Source organism: Onychostoma macrolepis, chromosome 22 (genome assembly GCF_012432095.1).
Source record: "Onychostoma macrolepis isolate SWU-2019 chromosome 22, ASM1243209v1, whole genome shotgun sequence".
NCBI lineage: Eukaryota > Metazoa > Chordata > Actinopteri > Cypriniformes > Cyprinidae > Onychostoma > Onychostoma macrolepis.
In genome coordinates, this window is record NC_081176.1 from 13548404 (window position 1) to 13569892 (window position 21489).

The 21489-nt window shown below is 34.9% G+C and overlaps 1 protein-coding gene across 4 annotated transcripts; it reads left to right on the top strand.

Moving 5' to 3' along the window:
* The first annotated feature begins 10411 nt into the window (after positions 1 to 10411).
* LOC131530844 (SLAM family member 9-like) lies at positions 10412 to 16097 on the top strand. Of its 4 annotated transcripts, none has more exons than XM_058761320.1 (6): positions 10412 to 11009; positions 11491 to 11820; positions 12344 to 12453; positions 12550 to 12655; positions 12831 to 12950; positions 13088 to 16097. In XM_058761320.1, exons 1-6 carry the CDS (start codon positions 10961 to 10963, stop codon positions 13318 to 13320), a joined length of 948 nt encoding a protein of 315 aa, XP_058617303.1. In that variant the 5' UTR covers positions 10412 to 10960; the 3' UTR covers positions 13321 to 16097. The 4 variants fall into 4 exon arrangements, with proteins under 4 accessions (XP_058617303.1, XP_058617304.1, XP_058617301.1 ...); XM_058761321.1 differs by having other exon boundaries at positions 12344 to 12655; positions 13088 to 13155; positions 14646 to 16070; XM_058761318.1 differs by having other exon boundaries at positions 12344 to 12655; positions 13088 to 16095.
* The last annotated feature ends 5392 nt before the right edge of the window (positions 16098 to 21489 follow it).

A 21489-nucleotide genomic window follows, 5' to 3' on the forward strand; every position in this document is an offset into this window, starting at 1 on the left:
CCAATAAAAATAATCTTGCCATGACAAAAAGTATTTATAAAGAGTCTTTAACTGATGTCTTCAGTCCAAACAGGTCAAGTTTGTCATGTTCTGTAAGATGTCATTGTGAACTCTGTCACACATGTGCCATGTGCAGGTACATCAGCTGTGATATTAATGATTATATCCTAAGTTGCTCAGTAGTTTTTGTTGGATGTTAATGGTTGTAAATGCTGCAGCATAGCAGTTGTGCTGGTTTGTCTTTATGAGCTTTAAACTGAAGATTTTGTTTAACAATGTAACCTCTAGTAGCTAGTTTAACTCTCATTGTCACTTTAGACATTAATAGATTTGGATTTGTTTTCTAATTAGTTTTTTGTTTTTTTCTTTCTGTTATCATATCAGATATCTTTAGTTTACATTGTCTGTGACTTCATAATGGAGGTTTATTTAGAGATCAACAGCTTTAGATCTAGTTGCATTGTTTAGTGCTATTGTTAGTGTTTATACTCATGATGATAATTCTATTAGACCTGATTGTTTACGCCATCTTTAGACACATCAGTAAGTAGTAAAATGTAAATACAATTGAAATTTTAAATTCATATTTATTTAGAACATAAATTATTTTAAACTGTGTGAATACAGATGGTTAATGAAAGTAATTTATTTAAAGCGTTGTACCTGTCATGCCGTCCTGTTTCACTTGATGGCAGTACAACTATTCAGAATAGGAACATTTATTCATTTAACATTCATGATGATGTCCTCTATCCTCTAAACTCAGTCACCTTATTGAGGGCAAGAAAAAAAATGTATTCATGATTATTGTTGATATTCTCTGTACAGCACTTTGTGAAGTTATTATTATTATTATTATTGGTTACACTCTATTCAAAAGTGACTCATTTGCAAAGAATATTTCTCTGTGTCTCAAACAGAAATCATTTCTGGATGCGGGCAGAACCGAGACAGCTGTGAACTATCAACACACAGTGAAACTCAAAAGGCAGATCTCAAGAGAATATCACTTAGACCCAGAGTTGGGTCTCCTGTAGGAGTCATTCAATTACATGGTCTTACATATTGTATTTTATCTAAAGTTATATTTAATATTGTCAATTTGTATTCAAAATGTAGATTATTGTGTATTGAAATACTTTTTAGCGGTTACCTGAAAAAAAAAAATTGCTCCAATCTAATGCTTTTTTACTTTGATGTCTAATAATACAAATTGATTTATTTAAAAGTAGTTTCATAGGGTTTTTAAAGGGTTGTATTGCCCCTAGTGTAAGATGTTGTAATCACTGGTGTGGCTTGAGATTTATTACTTAAATTTCACTTTGTTTAAACTCTGTGTTATTGTGAAATTATCAGTCGGCATCTTGTGTGTCTGTAGACTGTGTAATATTTAGAGTATATATTAAACAAACACCTCCAGAGGGGGCTATAGACAGCATTTAACGCAGGGGTGTCCAACCCTGTTCCTGCAGAGTTCAGCTCGAACCCTGATCAAACACACCTGTCTGTATCAACTGCTCCTTCAGATCCTAATTATCTGGTTCAGTTGTGTTTGATCAGGGTTGGAGCTGAACTCTGCAGGAAGGTAGATCTCCAGGAACAGGGTTGGGCACCCCTGTTTTAAAGCATCTTATATACAGTAGTTGTAAATAACCGCCGGCATGTGACAAAAATGATTAATTGCTTTAACCTTTGTGACCTCATAATAATATTAATGGTAACCATATGTGACCTTTGACCTCATAATGAGATCCAAATGCAGAAAGCGGTCAAGAGTGAAACTCCGACGTCATCTGGGATGAGATATGTTGTCTGTACGTGTCCGACCAGTGACATGTCCATAAATGAAGTCCTGAGGAATGATTTGAAGATTTTATGGTGCGTTTTGCGTTTTGTTTTGGGGTGCGCCCTCCCATCTGCGGTGCGCGTATCAGGTTGCGTCCCAAAGCGTGCTCTCTCTCTCTCTCTCTCTCTCTCTATGGGATCCGTGAGCAAAACATTAACAGAATAAATAAACAAGTTTAACAGGTCGGTTTTAAGACATGCATATATTCTGTTGGTTGTATAAAAAGAATTTAAATAAAATAGGTAACACTCCTAATAATGAAATTGAAATAAAACAAGAAATAAAGAAATAAAATCCTCTTACATTTTTCCAAGAGCAAAAGAAAGTTTTCCATTCTTGAGGATGACCATTCTTTGAATGAGAGGTATACAAAAAAACTGTGTTTAGTTTAAGTTGAAAGAAGAAATTTTTCTTTGAGTTTACTTTACTTTGGCCAGTAATATGTTTTAAGATATGGAAAAAACACAACTGTCAAAACTTCTTCAGGCCCAAAACCCCTCAGACCCAGAGGGTTAAATAATATGGTAATAAATATATAATTATAAAACACATAGTAACAAACATGTTACTAAAGCAAAGCAAAACATTGATCATACATTTTTAAAAAAGTAGTCAACATTTATTTAACACTTCATTTAAAGAATATGGTAATAAACACAATATATAATTATATATGTCATAGTAACAAACATGTTACTAAAGCAGAGCAAATCATTTATCATACTTTTTATTCAACGTTTAAGTTTATTGAACTTATAAAACACATAATTCTCTTATTTTAAAGAAGGTGGTAAAAAACTATGATTATATATAACATACTGTATAAAAATAAAACGCTTTACATTATTCTGGGGGCAATGATGTTCATACCTCGAATGAAATGTTTACAAAATGTACCTAAGTTGGGATATTAAGTCCTGCTTTGAGCTCTTCTAACTCACAAGAGTAAAATGTCAGTCTGAGTTGGGCGAGCTGACACATACTCACACACACACACACACACACACACACACACACACACACACACACACACACACACTGTTCTGTCACAGAGGGAGTTTTGGTTCCTTGCCGCTGTCGCCTCTGGCTTGCTCAGTTGGGGACACTTAATTTATAGCAATTATCGTCGATTTGATTGCACAGATACTATTTAAACTAAACTCATTATACATTACTGACACTCTGTCTCTATTTTAAAGAATATGGAAATATATAATTATATGACAGCATGTTACTACCATGTTACTAAAGAAAATCATTCATCATTCATTTTAAACAAGTATTCGATATTTAAGTTTATTGAACTAATAAAACACATCATAGTAACAAACAGCAAAGCAAACCATTTATCACACATTTTAAACAATGTTTTAGTTTTTCACTAACCACGCATAAATGCTGTTTTCTCAAAAACACAAACATGTACGTTCATGCTGTTGGCATATTATTGTAACCCAGTTTGTACTGAATACAGTATAATCAGACTTTAGCCATTAATATGCTTTTAAGATTCTGAAAAACACCAATGTCAGGGACATGACAAAATTTCTACAAAATTTATATTTTTTTACTCACAAATTTAACCTAAATTATGATTTGTATTCAACAGTACATGTTCAAAACTTAGTTTAACCTTTTAAAGGAGACTTGTACTTAGTTTATTTGATTTCAAAACATATTCCAGCTTAAAAATAATGGTTAATAAAAAAATAAATAGTGTCCATATCTTAGATTATTACTAGGGTGAGCCTGCGTTATAGTTCTACACTTATATAGTTTTATATGTTCATACTTTTTTTTTTTTTTTTTCTGAACCAACCTTTATCAGCGTGATAAATATCATATACTATCAATATACTATTAGTTATCTACTTGGAAATCTATGTAGAAAGTTACCACATGGCGATGTAACCGCTTGGATGCTGGTCTTTGAAGAGAGATTTTATGACTTCAACGGGAATCTACCCCATAACGTTCCACAGCTCATTTAAAATGTTTAAGTCAACTACAAACATGTGAAAAGTATTTACTATCTTTAAATCGTTCATGTCACCATGACACACATTCTCCGGAGTTGTAAACTACACTTGAATGAATCAGCACAACTCACCGTTAAAACCTATATGTGACCCTGGACCACAAAACCAGTCTTAAGTCGCTGGGGTATATTTGTAGCAATAGCCAAAAATACATTGTATGGGTCAAAATTATTGATTTTTTCTTTTATGCCAAAAATAATTAGGATATTAAGTAAATATCATGTTCCATGAAGATATTTCGTAAATTTCTTACCGTAAATGTATAAAAACTTTTGCTAAGAACTTAATTTGGACAACTTTAAAGGCGATTTTCTCAATATTTAGATTTTTTTGCACCCTCAGATTCCAAATTCGTAAATAGTTGTATCTCAGCCAAATATTGTCCGATCCTAAAAAAACTACTCAAGTAGTTAGTTACTAGTTACTTTGGATCATATACTGAATATAGTCTATTTTTATTTAGATATATAGATATTTAGATAAAAAAAAAAAAATTATATATATATATATACACACACACACACACACACACACACACACACACACACACACACACACTGCTGTTCAAAATACTTTTAGGTTTTTTTTAATGTAATTTATTTCAGTGATGCAAATCAGAATTTTTATCAGCCTGATTTATTATCAATGCTGTTCTTTTTTAGCTTTCTATTCATAAAAGAATCCTGAACAAACTGTCACAGGTTCCAAAAAATATTAAGCACCAAAACTGTTCCCTGTTGAAAAAAAAAAAACAGCATATGCTGGTATGGTATGTTTTGAAGCATGGGATGCTGGTTTGAGCTGATTTAAGCTGGTCCTTAGCTGGTTTAAGCTGGTCATGTGCTGGTCCTAAACTGGTCCGACCAGCTCAAGACCAGCACATGACCAGCATAAACCAGCATCCCAGCTTCAAAACATACCTAACCAGCATTAGCTGTTTTTTTTTTTTTTCAACAACACTGGTAATAAATCATTATATTTGAATGATTTCTGAAGGATCATATGACTCTGAAAACTGGAGTAACAGCTGATAAAAATTCTGATTTGCATCACTGAATTAAATGAAATTATATTTTAAAGTATATTAATTATGTATTATAAATGTAGGCTATATAACCTCTGACACGGAGAAGAGTGAAAACTCCTCACATGACCGCTACAGAACATCTGAACATAATGAAACAAATGCACATTGACGGATCTTCTTCCGCCTGTTCTGCAAAATGTAAACAAATGCAGCCTTTATTTCTGCAAGCGTAAATATTGTGAACATATCAATATTAATAGTGTCTAGGCAAGGCATTCCTCCTGGAACTAACGCGGGTTTGGCGGGTGTTCATTTCATACTCTGTGACTCTGCTTATTTAATTAATAAATTACATTGTATTTAATGTGTAAGGTACATGTACAACAAACTGGTAATGTCATGGTATCGTGTACTGTAATCGAATCTATACCTGTGGAACCGCCAGCACACGCGGTCATTCTACAGAAACGTCCACTTTTCTGTCCCTAGACTTTAAAGAAATATTACAATTGAAATACACATTAGGGTTACAATTTTTTTATATTTTAAAATGAAACAATATGTTATTTGAACAATTACACCTTCCTGAGCCATCAATGTGGCATTTTCTTTTTTATTATTAATTATATAGAATTCCAAGTACCACAAAACTGCTCGTCCCCACAGCCATGTACAGCAGGAAAGTGCTTTATTCTGAGGTCAAAAACAGGATTTTCTACCGTTTAAAATACAAAAGTCTATTCATAACTATCAAATATATAATATACTGTAAATGGAATAATAAAACAAAATGCCAAAAAATCTTATAAAATATATAATGAAAATAGTGGTCCCCTGGAGTTGTGTCACTGGTGTTACCGCTTAACAAAAGTCTTTTATTTTGTAATACAAAATTTTAAAAAATCACACTGATGACATCACTCGACTTCCTCCTTCCTATTTTCTAAACATCTATGAAAAAATTGACTCGGTCATTGGTCATTGATCAGAAAATAATAAATTAATTAAAAAAAATAAATTACCGTATTGACCCGAATATAAGACGATGTTTTTTCCTTGGAAATACATCTGAAAAAACGCGTTCGTCTTATATTCAGGGTCTAGACTTTGACATGTCAGTAATACACCCACAACAACAGGTGGCGCCAAAAACGCATAAAACGAGTGTGCCATGAAATATGTAATGTAATGTGTGTTGTAAAGATCGCGAATGAAAACAAATGAAAAAGAAAAGTTTACGTGACTGTCATGTTAGCCTGATGGGACCAAACTTCCTCTGTAAGTGATTTTAAAACATAAGACAGTACCCAGATTTGAAGACTACAATAAGATTTCACGTCTACTGATAATAACATTTTGGTAGGCTACTATGAGTTGGATATAGCCTAATTGTTATATAATTCAGATGGGCTACCTGTTATTTCAATGGTATATCAAAATTTTCCAATGTCATTGTTGGTACATTTTACCAGTATTTACCATACTTTCAAAACAAAAATTAGAATTGTAAAAATATGCAATATGAAAATAATTTAAGAATAAATGTGTTTTACAGAGAGAGAGAGAGAAAAAAAAAAAACAAGATTTGGTTTTCAAAAAGCCTTTTTCCAACAGGTACATCTGGAATAAGGGGGGTCGTCTTATAATCAGGGTCGTCTTATATTCGGGACAATACGGTAATTAAAATGGCGCGTTTGGAATAAATTGTAGGATTTTTAACTTGTATTGCATTAAGATAAAGTAACGAGAGGAGCGTCGCCCACAACTCGTTACTACCCACCTGTGAATGTTTTTTGGTAAATGGAATCAGTTCTGAACCCGGTTCTCGGTTAGACCTATATACCCTATTTTGTTACACTTTATTTCGATAGTCCACTTTAGACATTCTACTAACTATAAGTAACTTTGTAACTACATGTCAACTAATTCTCATTAATTTGCAACTACATGTCTACTAACTCTCAGTAGGGTAGGTTTAGGGTTAGTAGAATAAGATGACATATACTTGCAAAGTTTCTCATAGTCAGTGTGTTGTATGTTGTGGACCCATCAAAATAAAGTGTTAGAAGATATTAAGCAGACAGTCTACTAATACTCCAATGACTGCTAGTTGACATGTAGTTGCAAAGTTACTTACTGTTAGTAGAATGTCTACAGTGGACTATCAAAATAAAGTGTTACCCCCTATTTTTACAGCTGACAGATTACTGATTAGTTTGTAATATGAATGTTTCTCTCTGTCTCTAACAGAAATCATTGCTGGATGCGAGCAGAACCGAGACAGTTGTGAACTATCAACATACAATAAAACTCAAAAGGCAGATCTCAAGAGAATATCACTTAGACCCAGTGTTTATTTTGTATTGAAATACTTGTATACCTAAAAAGATTTGCAACAATCTCTTACTTTCACTTTGCTGTCTAATAAAAGTAATTTCATCTTGTGTATCCATGTAATATTTAGAATTTATATTATACAAACACTGTAAAAAAATAAGTGTAATTTTAACTGTAAAATTTTGTAAAAACGCTACTGAAAAAAACTGTTAATATGTTAACAGTGAGTTCCTGTACTATTTACAGGGAAAAACTGTAAAAGATCTAACCAGATATTTCATGTAATTTTACAGTAAAATGCTGTTAATTGTACAGTTTTTAGATGTAAAAATAACAAATCAATGTATAATTTACAGTCAAAAACTGTAAACTGATATTCCCAGAATTCCCTGCGTGACACTCCACATTTGAAAGTATTTTGTTTAAATAATCATGTTTTTTAATAGATTTTGTTATCAGTTATGTACATTTGAGCTTTATGTTACATCTTCTGTTGTTTAATGAAAGTTTATTGCATTATTTAAGTATCATGTGTGTTACCATGATGGTGTTTTGTGTTTGCATGAATGACTCTGTGCACCTTCTATATATCAGTATATACTTCTGCTTGTGGTGAAGCTACTTGTGATGAGCTTTGATTCTTCATGTGGCTTTCTCTTTTACCACCTGCATTATTATGGTGGTTGTCAGTATGTTAAAGGTACAAAACAGATTTTAATAGCAGTGTGTGTTGTTTAATTTAGTGGTTTACATTCAAATTTCCCTGTTTGTAAATTACAGTTTTATACTGTAAATTTTACAGTTTTGTTCTGTAAATGTGTTTACAGTTTTTCTGTATTTTTTACAAAATTATTCTGGCAACCACAGCTGCCAGATTTATTTTGTAAAAACTACGGATTTTTTTTACAGTGAACATCACCAGAGGGGGCTACAGACAGAATTTAATGCATCTTATAAATAATATACCAATTATTTCTATAATGGGCCTCTGATAAATTTCTGGGTTTCACTTTATTTTGATGGTCCCTTTAACACATTCTATTGACTGTAAGTAATGTTGCACCTACATTTCTACTGACTCTCATTAGAGTGTTAGTAGTGTATTAGTTGACTGGTAGGGTTAGGGTTAGATTAAGTTGACACGTTCTTGCAAAGTTACTTATAGTCAGTAGAATATCTGTTGGGAGACCAACACAATAAGGAGTTAGTAGATATGAAGCAGACAGTCTACTAATACTCTTATGAGAGTTTGTTGACATGTAGTTGCAACTTTACTTAGTGTCAACAAAATGTTCAAAAGGGACCATCAAAATAAAGTGTTACCAATTTCTGCAATTATCAAAAACATCCAACTACTGCATATGTATAATAACATTTAAAACCCTGCTGACTGACACAAGTCCAGTATGAACATCCCCTAATGGTCTTGGGTGTTATGTTTCTCTCACTGCCTTCACAAAGAGATTATACTTCATTGTTTTTATGCTGCAGTTTCACTTTATATATAGAGCAGATGTTGTGTGTAGTTGCAGGGGAATAACAGCCCCCCATCAAACCTTCTGCTTGCAGATCATTTACTGCAGATGTCATCCAGGGTGACATTTGCCCCACCTTACAGCTGCTTGTTGCTGAGAGGCAAAACAAAACATGAGATGTCAGTTTCTGCTGTTCTGCAATGAAGGTCAACGCATTTAATTTAGATTAGATTTTTCATTATTTGACCACTTCAAAATGGTATAAAACCATAAAAGTTAATGCAAAGTACAGATATTAAAAAAAAAAAAAAAAAAAAAAATCAGATTGTTACCACTTCTGTTCGTATTTCTGTTTTGCATCTAGGTAGACCTGCACAAGCATCTTGTTTTGCTTTTTTATTGCAAATAAATGTTTCATGCTCTGTGACACATTACCTGCTCTGCTCTAAATGAGATGCGCTGTGGTCTTTGGTCAGATGTGGTACGGATGTCTATTGTTGGAGATATGAGATGCAGAAGGTGTGCAGAACATGCTGTGGAAACACTGTTTGTAGGGCGAAGGGCTGCAGATGAACTCAAGGCCTATATAACAGTACTGTAGACAAAAAAAGCAAATATGTCATAGCAATACATTAAAACAACACTTCATCATAGAAATGTCTAAATTAAAATAGATTAAGATGTTCTGATGAACTTTTATCAGAAACTGACTATAGATTCTGTAAAAACAATTGGCTGTCGACTAGAACAGAAACACACTCACATGTTGAGGAAGTTGCAAAAAATTGAGGTAAACATGTGACAGCGGAAAAGCTAGAAGAAAGAAAATATAGACAGAAACGCTTACTTGAGCTTGTTGCTCAGAGGAAATAAAAGTCTGCATTGAGGATGGTCTGACCTTGACCTTGAGTTCTCATGAGTAAGAACAATGAGTGAACTGTGACTGAATATAGAAAACAGTTGTTCAGTTCCCACAAAACACCAGGCATCTGTGCAGATTTATTATAATTCATAATATAGAACTGTGAACATTATGAATGGTCTTCAAATGATTATTTTAATGTTTCATTTAAATTATTTTTTGTTAAACACAGGAATATTATTCACTAGTACATTTATTATACACACTTTCTACAAAAGAATATTCTGTACAGGAAATAGTGGCCAACCAAAACCCAAAGTGTCAGAACATCTCTAGATAGTGTGAACTAGTGGCTATAGAAAGGAAATGGCATTATCTATTTAATATGTAACTTTATGTAATTTTTGTGCATGATTTAGGACTAAAATTTCAGGTTTACTGATGAGATTAATTGGCTCTTGTGCTTAAGAATCTTGAGCTGATGTAAACCTACCTTTCCTTGTCTTTTCAGTCTAAATACCCATCAACTGATTTTTTTATTATTTTTTGAATTTATAGACTCAGCAAACAGCTTTGCAATTTGTTTGGTATGCAAATAATAAAAATGGTATTTAGATTAGAGATTTAGGAACTTGTGAAAAATACTTTACAGAGCTGTACTTATTTGCAGAGAGGAAAATGACAGGAAGGAGTTAAGATGAGAGAAGAGCTGCAAAACCACTAGTTGAACAAAATAGCCTAAATACAATCATGAAATGAAATCTGCACTTCAACACAGTTCCTGTTGACTGTCTTCATCCTGTTTGTGTCAGTGAAAGAGCTGAATTTCTCTGATGTTCATATAGCTACTGTAAAGATTTCATCAGGACTGATTCACACTATGTTTAGGCTGTGTAGCAGCTCATCACAGAAGCCGAGGACCCCTAAAAGGGCGGGGCGATTTTATCCTGAAAAAGTAGGCTAACCGAAATCTGGTGGTCTGAAACTGAAATCAAGAAGTAGCATTTTTGATTCTGTTGGCTTTTTTTCTTCTTCACGGAAAAGTATCGTTCGTTTTTTAAATGGATGGATGGTTTACTCGACGTACAGTAATAGGCCCACGCGCATCGTAACCTTAAGCGACTATGGGCTTTTGTGTATCCCATTTTGAAAATTTTAAGCGAAAACAATAGGCTACTAAAGTAACAGCTTCTAACAGGAGGCCATATACCATTGACTGTATTCCTCGAAATGGCCTTCGTTTGTTTTTAACGTGTTACGTTATCTACCTCGACTTATATTATTTTGAAAAAAATAAATAAATAAATAAAAAAAAAGCGGATGAGCACTAAATCATGAGGAGTTTATTGATCGGATATGTAGGAGACTGTGAATATGATTCATAAATCTTTTTTCCTCTGCCTGTGGATTTGGATCTCGCATGGTAAGATATTTATTTTTTACTAAATAGTGTTTTACTCCTAGTTTTTCACTAAGTTGTTATTTTTTATCTTTTCACAAATTAAATCGCCTACATGCTTTATTTCGGCATTTTCCATATTACTAAGGGTTAATGCGAAATAGTAGTAAATTCTGAGCTTTAACCATCAAAAAGCAGATCCCAGACATTAAATAAGCGAATAATAAATAAATAAACATGCTCATGTCGACATGTTTGAATATGTTCAGCTCAAAATCTGGAAAACATCCTGTCTAAACAACCAACTGCAGTTATGTTAAGGAAAAGTGATTTCTGCATTGTATAGTCAAACATCAAAATACGTTTTTTTTATAACGGTATTGGGCATGTAGGCTATATAAGTTAATGAACAAGCCTCTTTTTTATTGGAATTGATGGCTTGCCATGCAATTTTCACTAAAATTGTAAATAAATGATTAATCAAAAATGTTACTCTGTGTTTCAGGTGTGTTTGATGTTAAAACGGATGAAATTAAGTTATCAGTGATGGAAGGAGATTCTGTCACTTTAAACACGGATGTCACTGAAGTACAGAAAAATGATCACATACTGTGGATGTTTCAAATTAATAATTCAGACACTCGTGTAGCTGAAATCCATAAGCAGGTCGTTGATATGTATGACAGTAATGAGACATTTGGAGACAGACTGCAGATGGACAGTCAAACTGGATCTCTGACCATCAGAAACATCAGAACTGAACACTCTGGACTTTATAAACTAACAATCATCAAAGCTGGGGTCACATACAAGCGTTTTTCTGTTGCTGTCTATGGTGAGTAAAATTAAATGTTTAATGAAATCAAGAAATCAAGATGGCAGAAATATATCAATAGTATTGTCACTGATAAATGTTTGTTTTATAATTTATATAGAATCCATATACTGTATATATAAAGTAACTTAACATATTTAAAAATGGTGAAATGTATCTAAATAAGGTATGAGAGGTTTTGCTGTATGGTGAATATTGTCAAGTCTAATTGGCAGCAAAATGGCTGTTAATATATCAAATATTAAGGACAAATTTTCAAATTTTTTTTCAGGCAAATTAATTAAATGAGATGCTTTTGCTAGAATGTTTCTATAATAATAGAACCGTGGTATGGAACAGAAAATTTCCATTCACTCGCTACTGTAGTATAGTTTTTCCTCCCACCATATATTATTTCCATAACAGAAGTTTTGTGAGTAAACACAAATCTTCTTGAGGGAACGCAAAACTTTTGTGAGAAAATGAAAAATCATTTATTTACTATTACCATGTCCCTTTTGGGGCTATTCTCTGCTATTTCCAGCTCCTCTACCGATTCCTGTCATCACTGGAGACACTTCAAACTGTACTTCGTCATCATCATCTGAAAGATCATCAGTGTCCAGATGTGTGCTGCTGTGTTCAGTGGTGAATGTGGGTCATGTGACTCTCTCCTGGTACAAAGGACACAGTTTATTGTCCAGCATCAGTGTGTCTGATCTCAGCATCAGTCTCTCTCTTCCTCTGGAGGTGGAATATCAGGATAAAAACACCTACAGCTGTGTGATCAACAATCCCATCAGCAACCAGACTCAACACAACATCAACATCGCTCAACTCTGCCACACGTGTCCAGGTAAGTCAGATATTAGTGATTAAAGATATTGTTTATAAAAGTATTTTCTTCAAGCCTTCCAACCATGTCTGTTTAAAGACATGTTAAGTCAGTTAAGAGCTATGACAACAATGTATTGATTGAAATCAGACACTGTGAGACTCATTTATAATTATTGTTTTGTTGTTCTTTACAGAACTCAAGCAGCAGACACTGTTGGTGGTATTATCAGTTGTAATGATAATACTGGTCTTGGCTGTAGTTGTGGGGGCGATATACTTTAACCGCAGGAAATGCAAACAAGCAAGATCACAAGGCAAGTATTACCTTTTTCATCAAATAATATGAGCATTCATGGGACAAAAGCAAGTGTTCAAACGATGTGCCACAATATCTGTTTTTTAAACACTATTTCCAACTAATTTGAACAATATGACATTATCATTAAAACAGTCCAGACTTGCAAGGAAGAGGTACTTTATGCCGAAACAACATTTTGTGCACGCAGTGTTCACAGTACGGTAAGACACTGTATTTTACAGTGTGCAGCGAATCTGTCTGCAGAAGCCACAGAGGCCGAGAGAAAAATATGCGCTTGCACACGTCACGAAGCAGAAAATGTGCCATCCTGTGCTGATGTCAGTGTTTTACTTGTGTTTGCTGTCTGTGCATTATGTGGCCTTTAAATCAATATAAACCACTTAATGTCTGCTTATGCTTGCTCTTTTTCTTGAAATACGTACCAATAAGAACATATCACTGCAGTTTCCAAAATAAATGAACACTTTCACAAAGATTTACAGAGTTGCGATTAATAAAGCATAATTTTCACACAATTACTTGAAGAATATCATGCTATGACTTCAAAACAATATTAATATGTTGGGAGATTTGAAAACTGATGCTTTTAAACATTAGCATCGCACACATCCAGCTTCATATCTATGGGTTTTCATACATGACAAGTTTGTTCGTTAGCTCACGGAGCACGGAGACGGACTTAAGAGACGAGAAGCACCGGTTCGAATCCTGTGTAATTACGGTTCGACAAAGCAGTTAAAATCTGTGTAAAAGGAAGTTCAAATGGCACAGTTGCATCAGCTAATATGTTTTTAAATCAGTTTTGCATTTGTTAACACTATCGGGTAGGTTTAGGGCTGGATTTGGTGTAGGGCATATTTCCAACACGATAGAGCATTAACCTTCAGCGACAGTCCCCGGATATTTGAATTCTGAACCGCCGCAATACGTATCTGAAGCAACGTAATAAAAAAACAGCAATACGTACCAATATCTACGTAATAAAAACATGCCAGGGTTCACATATTGAACCTGTGTTTTAGCGCCACTCAGTGGACATTTCTATTTGAAACTGCGGCGAAACGTGCAGCAAGGTACATGAAACGGTGTCACACAAAAAGTGCGCAGAAGTACGTAAATGCCATGAGACCAGGTTGTGATTATGCCTCTGAAAAGCCACAGGAATCTGTAACAGACACACAGACAGTGATGCACAGTCGTCAAATCACAAAAGCATTTTTATCAACCCCAAAACTTCAATGGCAGCTAAATAAAATACAGGAAAGCAGTGCCAGAACTGCCTGTTGACTTTTTGCTGCTCTACCAGTGATTAACAATGAACAGACAAAAATGAAAATGCTTTTAAAATGCCCAAAATATCCTTTAAATGCCAAAAGTGAAGCTCTGTTTAAAGTCTCCCCTTTGTGGTAGAAATTGTGCATGTACAAATTCCCATTATTTATGAAAGTTTCTTAAAATGACCGAATAAAACATCATGCTTTTGCTATCATGTCCTGTGCTTGTAATTGTCTTTGTATTCAGCCATTGTCCTTGAGCCAATTTATAGTGTTTTATAATCTAGAAGGATTACAAGTACATTACCAGACTGTTGGTATAGATGTATACACACAAACACTACTTATATACATATACACAATTTTTTCGTTATTTTAGTTTTAATTCCTAATCTTCATGTTTTGATTTCTTTCAGAAACCGGATGAAGAACACCACATCATATACTCGAGTGTTAATGCAAAATGACAGGATCAGTGGTTATTAGCATTTTGGTGACTAATATAAAGCTGGCATGAAAAAGTCATTTTTCAAGTACTTCAGGGTCCATGATCTCAAAGTGCATCTTTAAGGGCAGATTTTCAGAGAGTGACGAATGCTTCACAGTTACGAATGTAAGTGATTGAAACCTAGTGTTCAGTGTCATCAGCATTTGATAACTATTTCAGGATTGATTAACATGTATTATTAATTTCTCTGGAATATTTGATATTGATTGGTCAGTTGGGATTCAGCAGTCAAATATTTCTGAATAATCTCCACTCATCTAAGTAACTCCGTATAACTATCCACTCATCCCTAAAATCTCATAGATATTATTTAATGGATTATACCTAATGTTACATTGGAACCTCAGGGTTTGACACCAGTTTAATCTAACCTTGACCAACATGCTGTTCTTTATAAAAAATATAAAGTGTCAGACTTCCTTCTTCTGGAGGTGCAGCTGGATCACGAACAATGGGTACTGAGCCATCCTTGAGTGTTATCTTTTTAACAAAACCTGCCTTGAATTGTCCCTCGTTCAGAAAGCAGTCTGGAGTAAAATTATTTGTGCAGATATAAACAAATTTAGGTGTATTCGGTGGCACATTACCATTAAAAACAAAACTAATGCACAGCGTCCTCAGTGGCTCTGGTGTCAGGAGAAAATTAAGATTCTTACATTCTTCTATGTCAAAAAACTACAAAACAACTGCATTGCTTACAAGACATTGTCGCTACAGCTGCTGGAGCATGGAGAAAATTATGGACTTCGTACAACTGGCTGAGGGCGAAAATATGCTAATATTAGACAGTACTTCAGTGGTTGAGGGCGGGGCCTGAGCAACATGGCATCATACTGCTCAGAAAATCAAAACGGCTTGATAATTGAGACTGTTTAGGATTTTGGAGGATTAAAAAAGTGAATGGATTTTTATCATTGTAGGGTGGTTGTGTCCACACACTGCTAAGATACATTTATATGCAAACACCATGTAAAAGTGAATTTTGCATCCAATGTCTACTTTAAAATTCTTCCTAACACTGCTAATACTGTACTACTCTCACAGGTAAAGTAGTAATGCAATGCAAACAAAACCTTTGTTATCTGTTTCTACATTCATGTACTAAACTTTCTAAAACAGCACTGACCATGTGTTTATGTTATTAAATCAGTGTTGCCCAAATAAAAATAATTTTGCCATGACAAAAAGTATCTAAAAAGAGTCTTTCACTGTTTACTGATGTCTTTAGTCCAAAAAAGTTTGCCATGTTCTAAAGAAAGATGTCATTGTGGACTTACACAGTAATCATTTGACTAATTCATAAAAGAACCTTACCTCTGTGCTTGTCCACTCTGGAGATGTAAAACCTGGTGAATTCATACCAGTGACACTAGAGGGAGCCAGAGCTTTAAACTTTAAGCAATGTGCATCTCTTCCTAAATAGTTTGTGACAATAGGATAAGTCCCAAAGCCACAACCCATTGTGCTTTTAAGGAGGATTTGGTTCAGAACTACAAGCATTTAGCAGCAAGCATCACAACAGAAAAATAAACTTTAAAGTTGATCTATAGGTAAATGCATGAAAATGCATAGGGCCCCATTTCAGTATTTTGCCTGGGGCCCCCAAATCACTAAATCCACCCCTGCATAAATGCTACCATATTTTCTGTTCAAGTAGTTTGCATCGCTGTTTATTACTGTCAGTTAACATTTGTAAAATAAAAAACTGTCTTACGACACTTTCCTTCAACATTAAAACTGACAGTTGGCAGCAAAACTGAAATTCGCAGCAAAACTGTTCCATGTATTATATTTTTACAACACATTTGCTGGTAGTAATTCCGTAAATGAGTTTTACCTGTCGTGACATTTCCTACTGCCAAAGCAGCAGTGTTAGCATTAGCCATTACACTTTTTTTGGTTAAAGGTTGCAGGTTTGCCTTCCAGTGGCTTTGAATTCACTCTCTGCTTCTGTGAACAGTAAAGCCCACCTACTTTGATTTGATAGGTCATCTCAGTCATTTTGACATTGATGAAGTATTGTTAGACCACTGAGGCAGACCAGCCTAAAATTTTTACCATCCTAACAACAAAGAAGAAAAGTGTGTAGCAAAGCAATGCAACAATTTGCGCAGAACTCTGCTGTGCACTGCATTCTCTAACTGCTACAGGATGATTGACATGCTGGTTTAAGGTGAGCTTGCCGACTAAAGCTTCCCTATTTTTGCAATGTCAAACCGTGAACCATCATGGACCCTGATTCAGCTGCCATGAGAGATTGATATCAACATTATGCATTAGCTAGCAAGGTTAAATTTAAATGCTTCTCCTCAACAGTGATTGGTGAGATAAATTTACATCACAAAATATTCTGGAATACTGTTTTCCGATCAGCAGATGTTATGTGTGTGAGTATATTAAGTTCCATTATGTAATAGTTATGATTGACCTGTGTTTCTTTGTTATATTGATTGTGGTTAAAGCTCTGGTGGTTTATGTAGGCTATAGGATGTGGGGGAAGACTGAGGAAGTAGATCATAAACGATGGAGATGATGTAGGAAATTACAACTGTTTGCAGGACAGATATGCAACTATTTAAATAAGAGCTAATGATTTATTTGATTTAAGTGTACAGCTACATAGAGTGCTTCTTTTTGGTTGATTTGTATTGTAATTATCATGAAAAGGGATTCAACAGTGTGTGGTTCAATCTTTGCAGCCTTTGAAGGATGCAGCCTCTGAATTGGGACACAGCTTCATTACTATGAATAGGAGAAAGTCCACAAATAAAAGCCAACTGTCCAACCCATTCTCACTCCCAAGGCGTCAAAAACTGAAGCATGGTCAAACGCCTTTCGCGTCACTATGAAGACGCCAAAGGTGCCCCTAGGCGTCATTATATGACAAAATAGGATCTCCATTGCTTTCAGTTACTTGCTTTATACGTCAGGTCAAGACGCTTATGGAAAATGACAACACGTTATCCTCCGTTGTTTTCAGTTGTTTGTCTTAGTTTAATGGTTTGCATGCATTTGTAAAAAAATTATAAATCATTTTATATACATTTATACTTTTATTGGAGCACCTAACCCACCCCGACCCTAAACCTACCCACTTCTGAACAATATAAAACACGTACCAGGAAAATATAAGTGCAGTCACAGGTATTTATTGCAAAAACTGACCATAAACAAGCATTATAAAAGCATTACAAACAAGTCATGTTGCATTCCAAGTCTTCTGAAGCCATACGAAGTCTTTGTGAGAAGAAGAGAGCAAAACAAGGTTTTAATCGCTGAAAATGATCCCGCTCTATTAACGCGCTCACATCTCATTCAAAAGATACTCCAGTCCCGTAGCATGACGCAATCGGTTAGGAGACACAGAAGAGCCAATAGCCTGTCAGAACAGCATGACGCAATCGGTCACGAGACACACAAGAACCAATAGTATTTCACAACCAAGGCTGACGTAAGGCTTCTTCTGGCGGCATTTTTTGAATTCGCTCACAGACTGCAGCACACAGGCTGAGTTTAACGGCGGACGGAGACGGGGATCGCGTTTATTCCTCTCACAAATCAAATGTTTTGCCTCGGAAGACTTGGAATATTCATATTTTTTAAATAAATTATGACTGTAGTTGTATCTGCCTGTTATATCTTGTGTTTTATTGACAAATGGTAGGTTTAGGGGCAGGGGTTGGGTTATGTGTTCATAAATGTGTAAATATTGTAATATAAATAAAACTGTTGTGGCTGTTTACATTGAAAAATCACACCCCAACATATATGCAATAATGGCAATGTTATTACCCAATATATAATTTAATTATGACGATAAAATTCCCATTTTGGCGTCGGCATATTGACGCTAAGGGTTTCCTATTTAAAGCAACGGAGGACCCTGCAAGTCGAAAAATGACGCTAAGGGGTACCTTGAGCGTCAAAAAGCGACGCCAAGTGGTCCTGACCAAGCTTCAATATGTGACGAGTTGGGTGTGAGAATGGGTTGAACTGTCAGCTGATAAAGCCATCACGTCACAGCAGCTGACTTTAGAAGCTCTGGTTTGCATAAAAACAATAAGTGCCCTGAGATGTGTGCTTAGAAAAGGACAAATGCACATTGCCTGGACCAACCTGAAAAACAAGTTTTTTTAATGTTATTTCAGCATGATCTTTTTTTTTCTTAATTTTTCTTACATTTTTTATTTGAATTTTTTTTGGCTGATTTCAAATATGCTATTTAAATGTGAATTACGTGGCCAAAACTAACATACAGTGTGTCCAACCAAAGCAAGATGCACTGAAAATATTTTATTTGAGAAATTGTGGTTAAGCAGGACTTGCATCATGCAAAGACACACAGCATAACAACCTGACCACAATCGCAGGCCATGCCTTTCCAGGGCAGTTTTTTAGCATAGACTAGACTGTCTGGAGATCAAAATCTGATTCTGTATAAATTACTCAATATAATTTTTGCTTGAGAGAAAGATGCCAGGGTATCTTTATGATTTTACATTCTGTGCCTTTTAAACAGTATCAGCTTTAAAACCACAAAGTCTTGTATGCCAAACATGTGCAGTTACTGCAGCATTCCCACTACAGTATTAACTGTAGCCATCTCAAATGGCATTAAAATTGACATGTTTGCCACAAAAATGTTTTGCACTGAAGCAGTGGTGCACAAGGGCCCTTTTTGAAATGCGGAATGAACATGAGATGCTTTTTGCCTTTACTAGCAGCTCAGTTTTAGATTCAAAATGATACCTGTGGTCAGATCTATTTAGGTCAGTGTGGGGTATTGAGCGTTTTTGTTGTTGTTGCTGAATGCAGCAGCAGGTGTTTTGGTGTACCTATTATTGGACAAGCAAGAGTGCACTTGAGTGTTAGTGTGTACAAGGTGTATTTGAGCCCACAGCGAGCGCTTTTCTCTCAAGCCCTTGTGAAACTCCCTTACCACCCTTTGTGCTTCACTGAAAACAAATGTAGTGAGAACGCTTCAGTGAACTGGAATACATACTTTAAATACAGGCACAGGTAAAAGATCAGTCTGCGTCATTCTAGGTTTTGAATAATACCTATTTGATCAGTAGGATCAAAACTGTTAAAATTTGATTGTGTTGAATGTAACTTGTCATTAAGATTTGGAGCTTGGGGAAAAGCATCATGCTTCAAAAGTAAATTAATTAAATAGCAAGAAACTTTTGACCTGATGGTGGCATTAGTTTGAGTTCAGAGACCCGGATGATGGATTACAAACAGATTTCATTGTATGGCCACAAATTGCATTTCCACAAATACATATGTAAATTATTGAAATAAAAGTAATAAGAAGCATTGTAAGTCTAATAAAATTTGGTTTCCTGTTGTTTCATGTCGCTTAGGTTAAAACTGAGCTGATGTCTTGAAAAGGATCTGCTTAAAAAGGCTGCTACATTAATAAAAAATATTGTGATTCATATTCTCCACAGTTATGATTTTCAAAGTATTACAAATATGTTTAACCTTAACTATCCGATGAGAAAGTTGACAAGGATGTTGAGTTTTAGCTGAAAAGGAAATAGTGGCCTACCAGAAACCAAGGTGTCAACAGAAAAACACCTTCTAGAGGTTAACTGAGAGAAACAAGACTGTTACAGCTTCTCGGTGGTTTAGGGGTCATGCATTAGTTCTGTGTGAAATAGCACACACTCTTAAAAACAAAGGTGCTTCACGATGCCATAAGAACCTTTTTGTCTAAATGGTTCCATGAAGAACCTTTAACATCTGAAGAATCTTTCTGTTTCACAAAAGGTTCTTTGTGGTGAAAGAAGGTTCTTCAGATTATAAAAAGGTAAGAAAGAGATGGTTCTTTAAAGAACCTTTGACTGAATGGTTCTTTGTGGAACCAAAAATGGTTCTTCTATGGCATCGCTTGAATAACCTTTTGAAGCCCCTTTATTTTTAAGAATGTACTACCATTTTCCTCTGTTCATGCAGTATGTATGTACACAGTGAACAGTGGGTGAATTTCTGTGTGCTTACCTGAAAGCTTCCTGATGTTATGTAAACTCTGTGGTTTGCATTGCAAATTGAATGTTAGTTCACTAGACTCTCACAGACACAGGTGCATTGTTATGTCCCATCCCAGAAAAAGATAAAAAGAATGTAACATGAGATGTTTGCTATTAAATGTGGTCCAACTCCTGCAGGAAGATCATTATTTTAAGCTGGGGGACCAACGGAAAAAATAACCAAAGAAGTCATCAATCATATAAGTAACTTGAGGAAATGAAACAAAAATACAAAGTAGTTTTCCTAACTTCCTGACAAAGAAACAAATCACAAACTAATCAGAAAATAAATGTTAGGTCAACCCTGTACACTATACGCATCTAATAATGTATGTAGCAACTCTGAACATTAACAGGACACATCTGTATCAAACATGCGTTAGATGCACTACAATTTGGATCTGTCGATGGGAGGCCAACACTAAAATGAACACCCTGTCTAAAGACCTTTTAAAGGTATGTGCCAAACAATCCACCAATCAGAAACTAGCAAAGTCCATTGCTGAAAATGTGCATGCCTTGCATAAATGTGTTTATGTGTATACCAGGAGGAGCGCTTCCCAGATAAAACTTGGCTCCTCTCAAGGTTTTTTTCTTTATCAACATGTGCATAAACATCTCAAAATTCCACTGGCACAAACGTTTTAAGCACTTTTCTTGGATCTGGGCTAATACGTAACATCAAGCATGCTATAAAAATAAAAGGAATTGACGGGC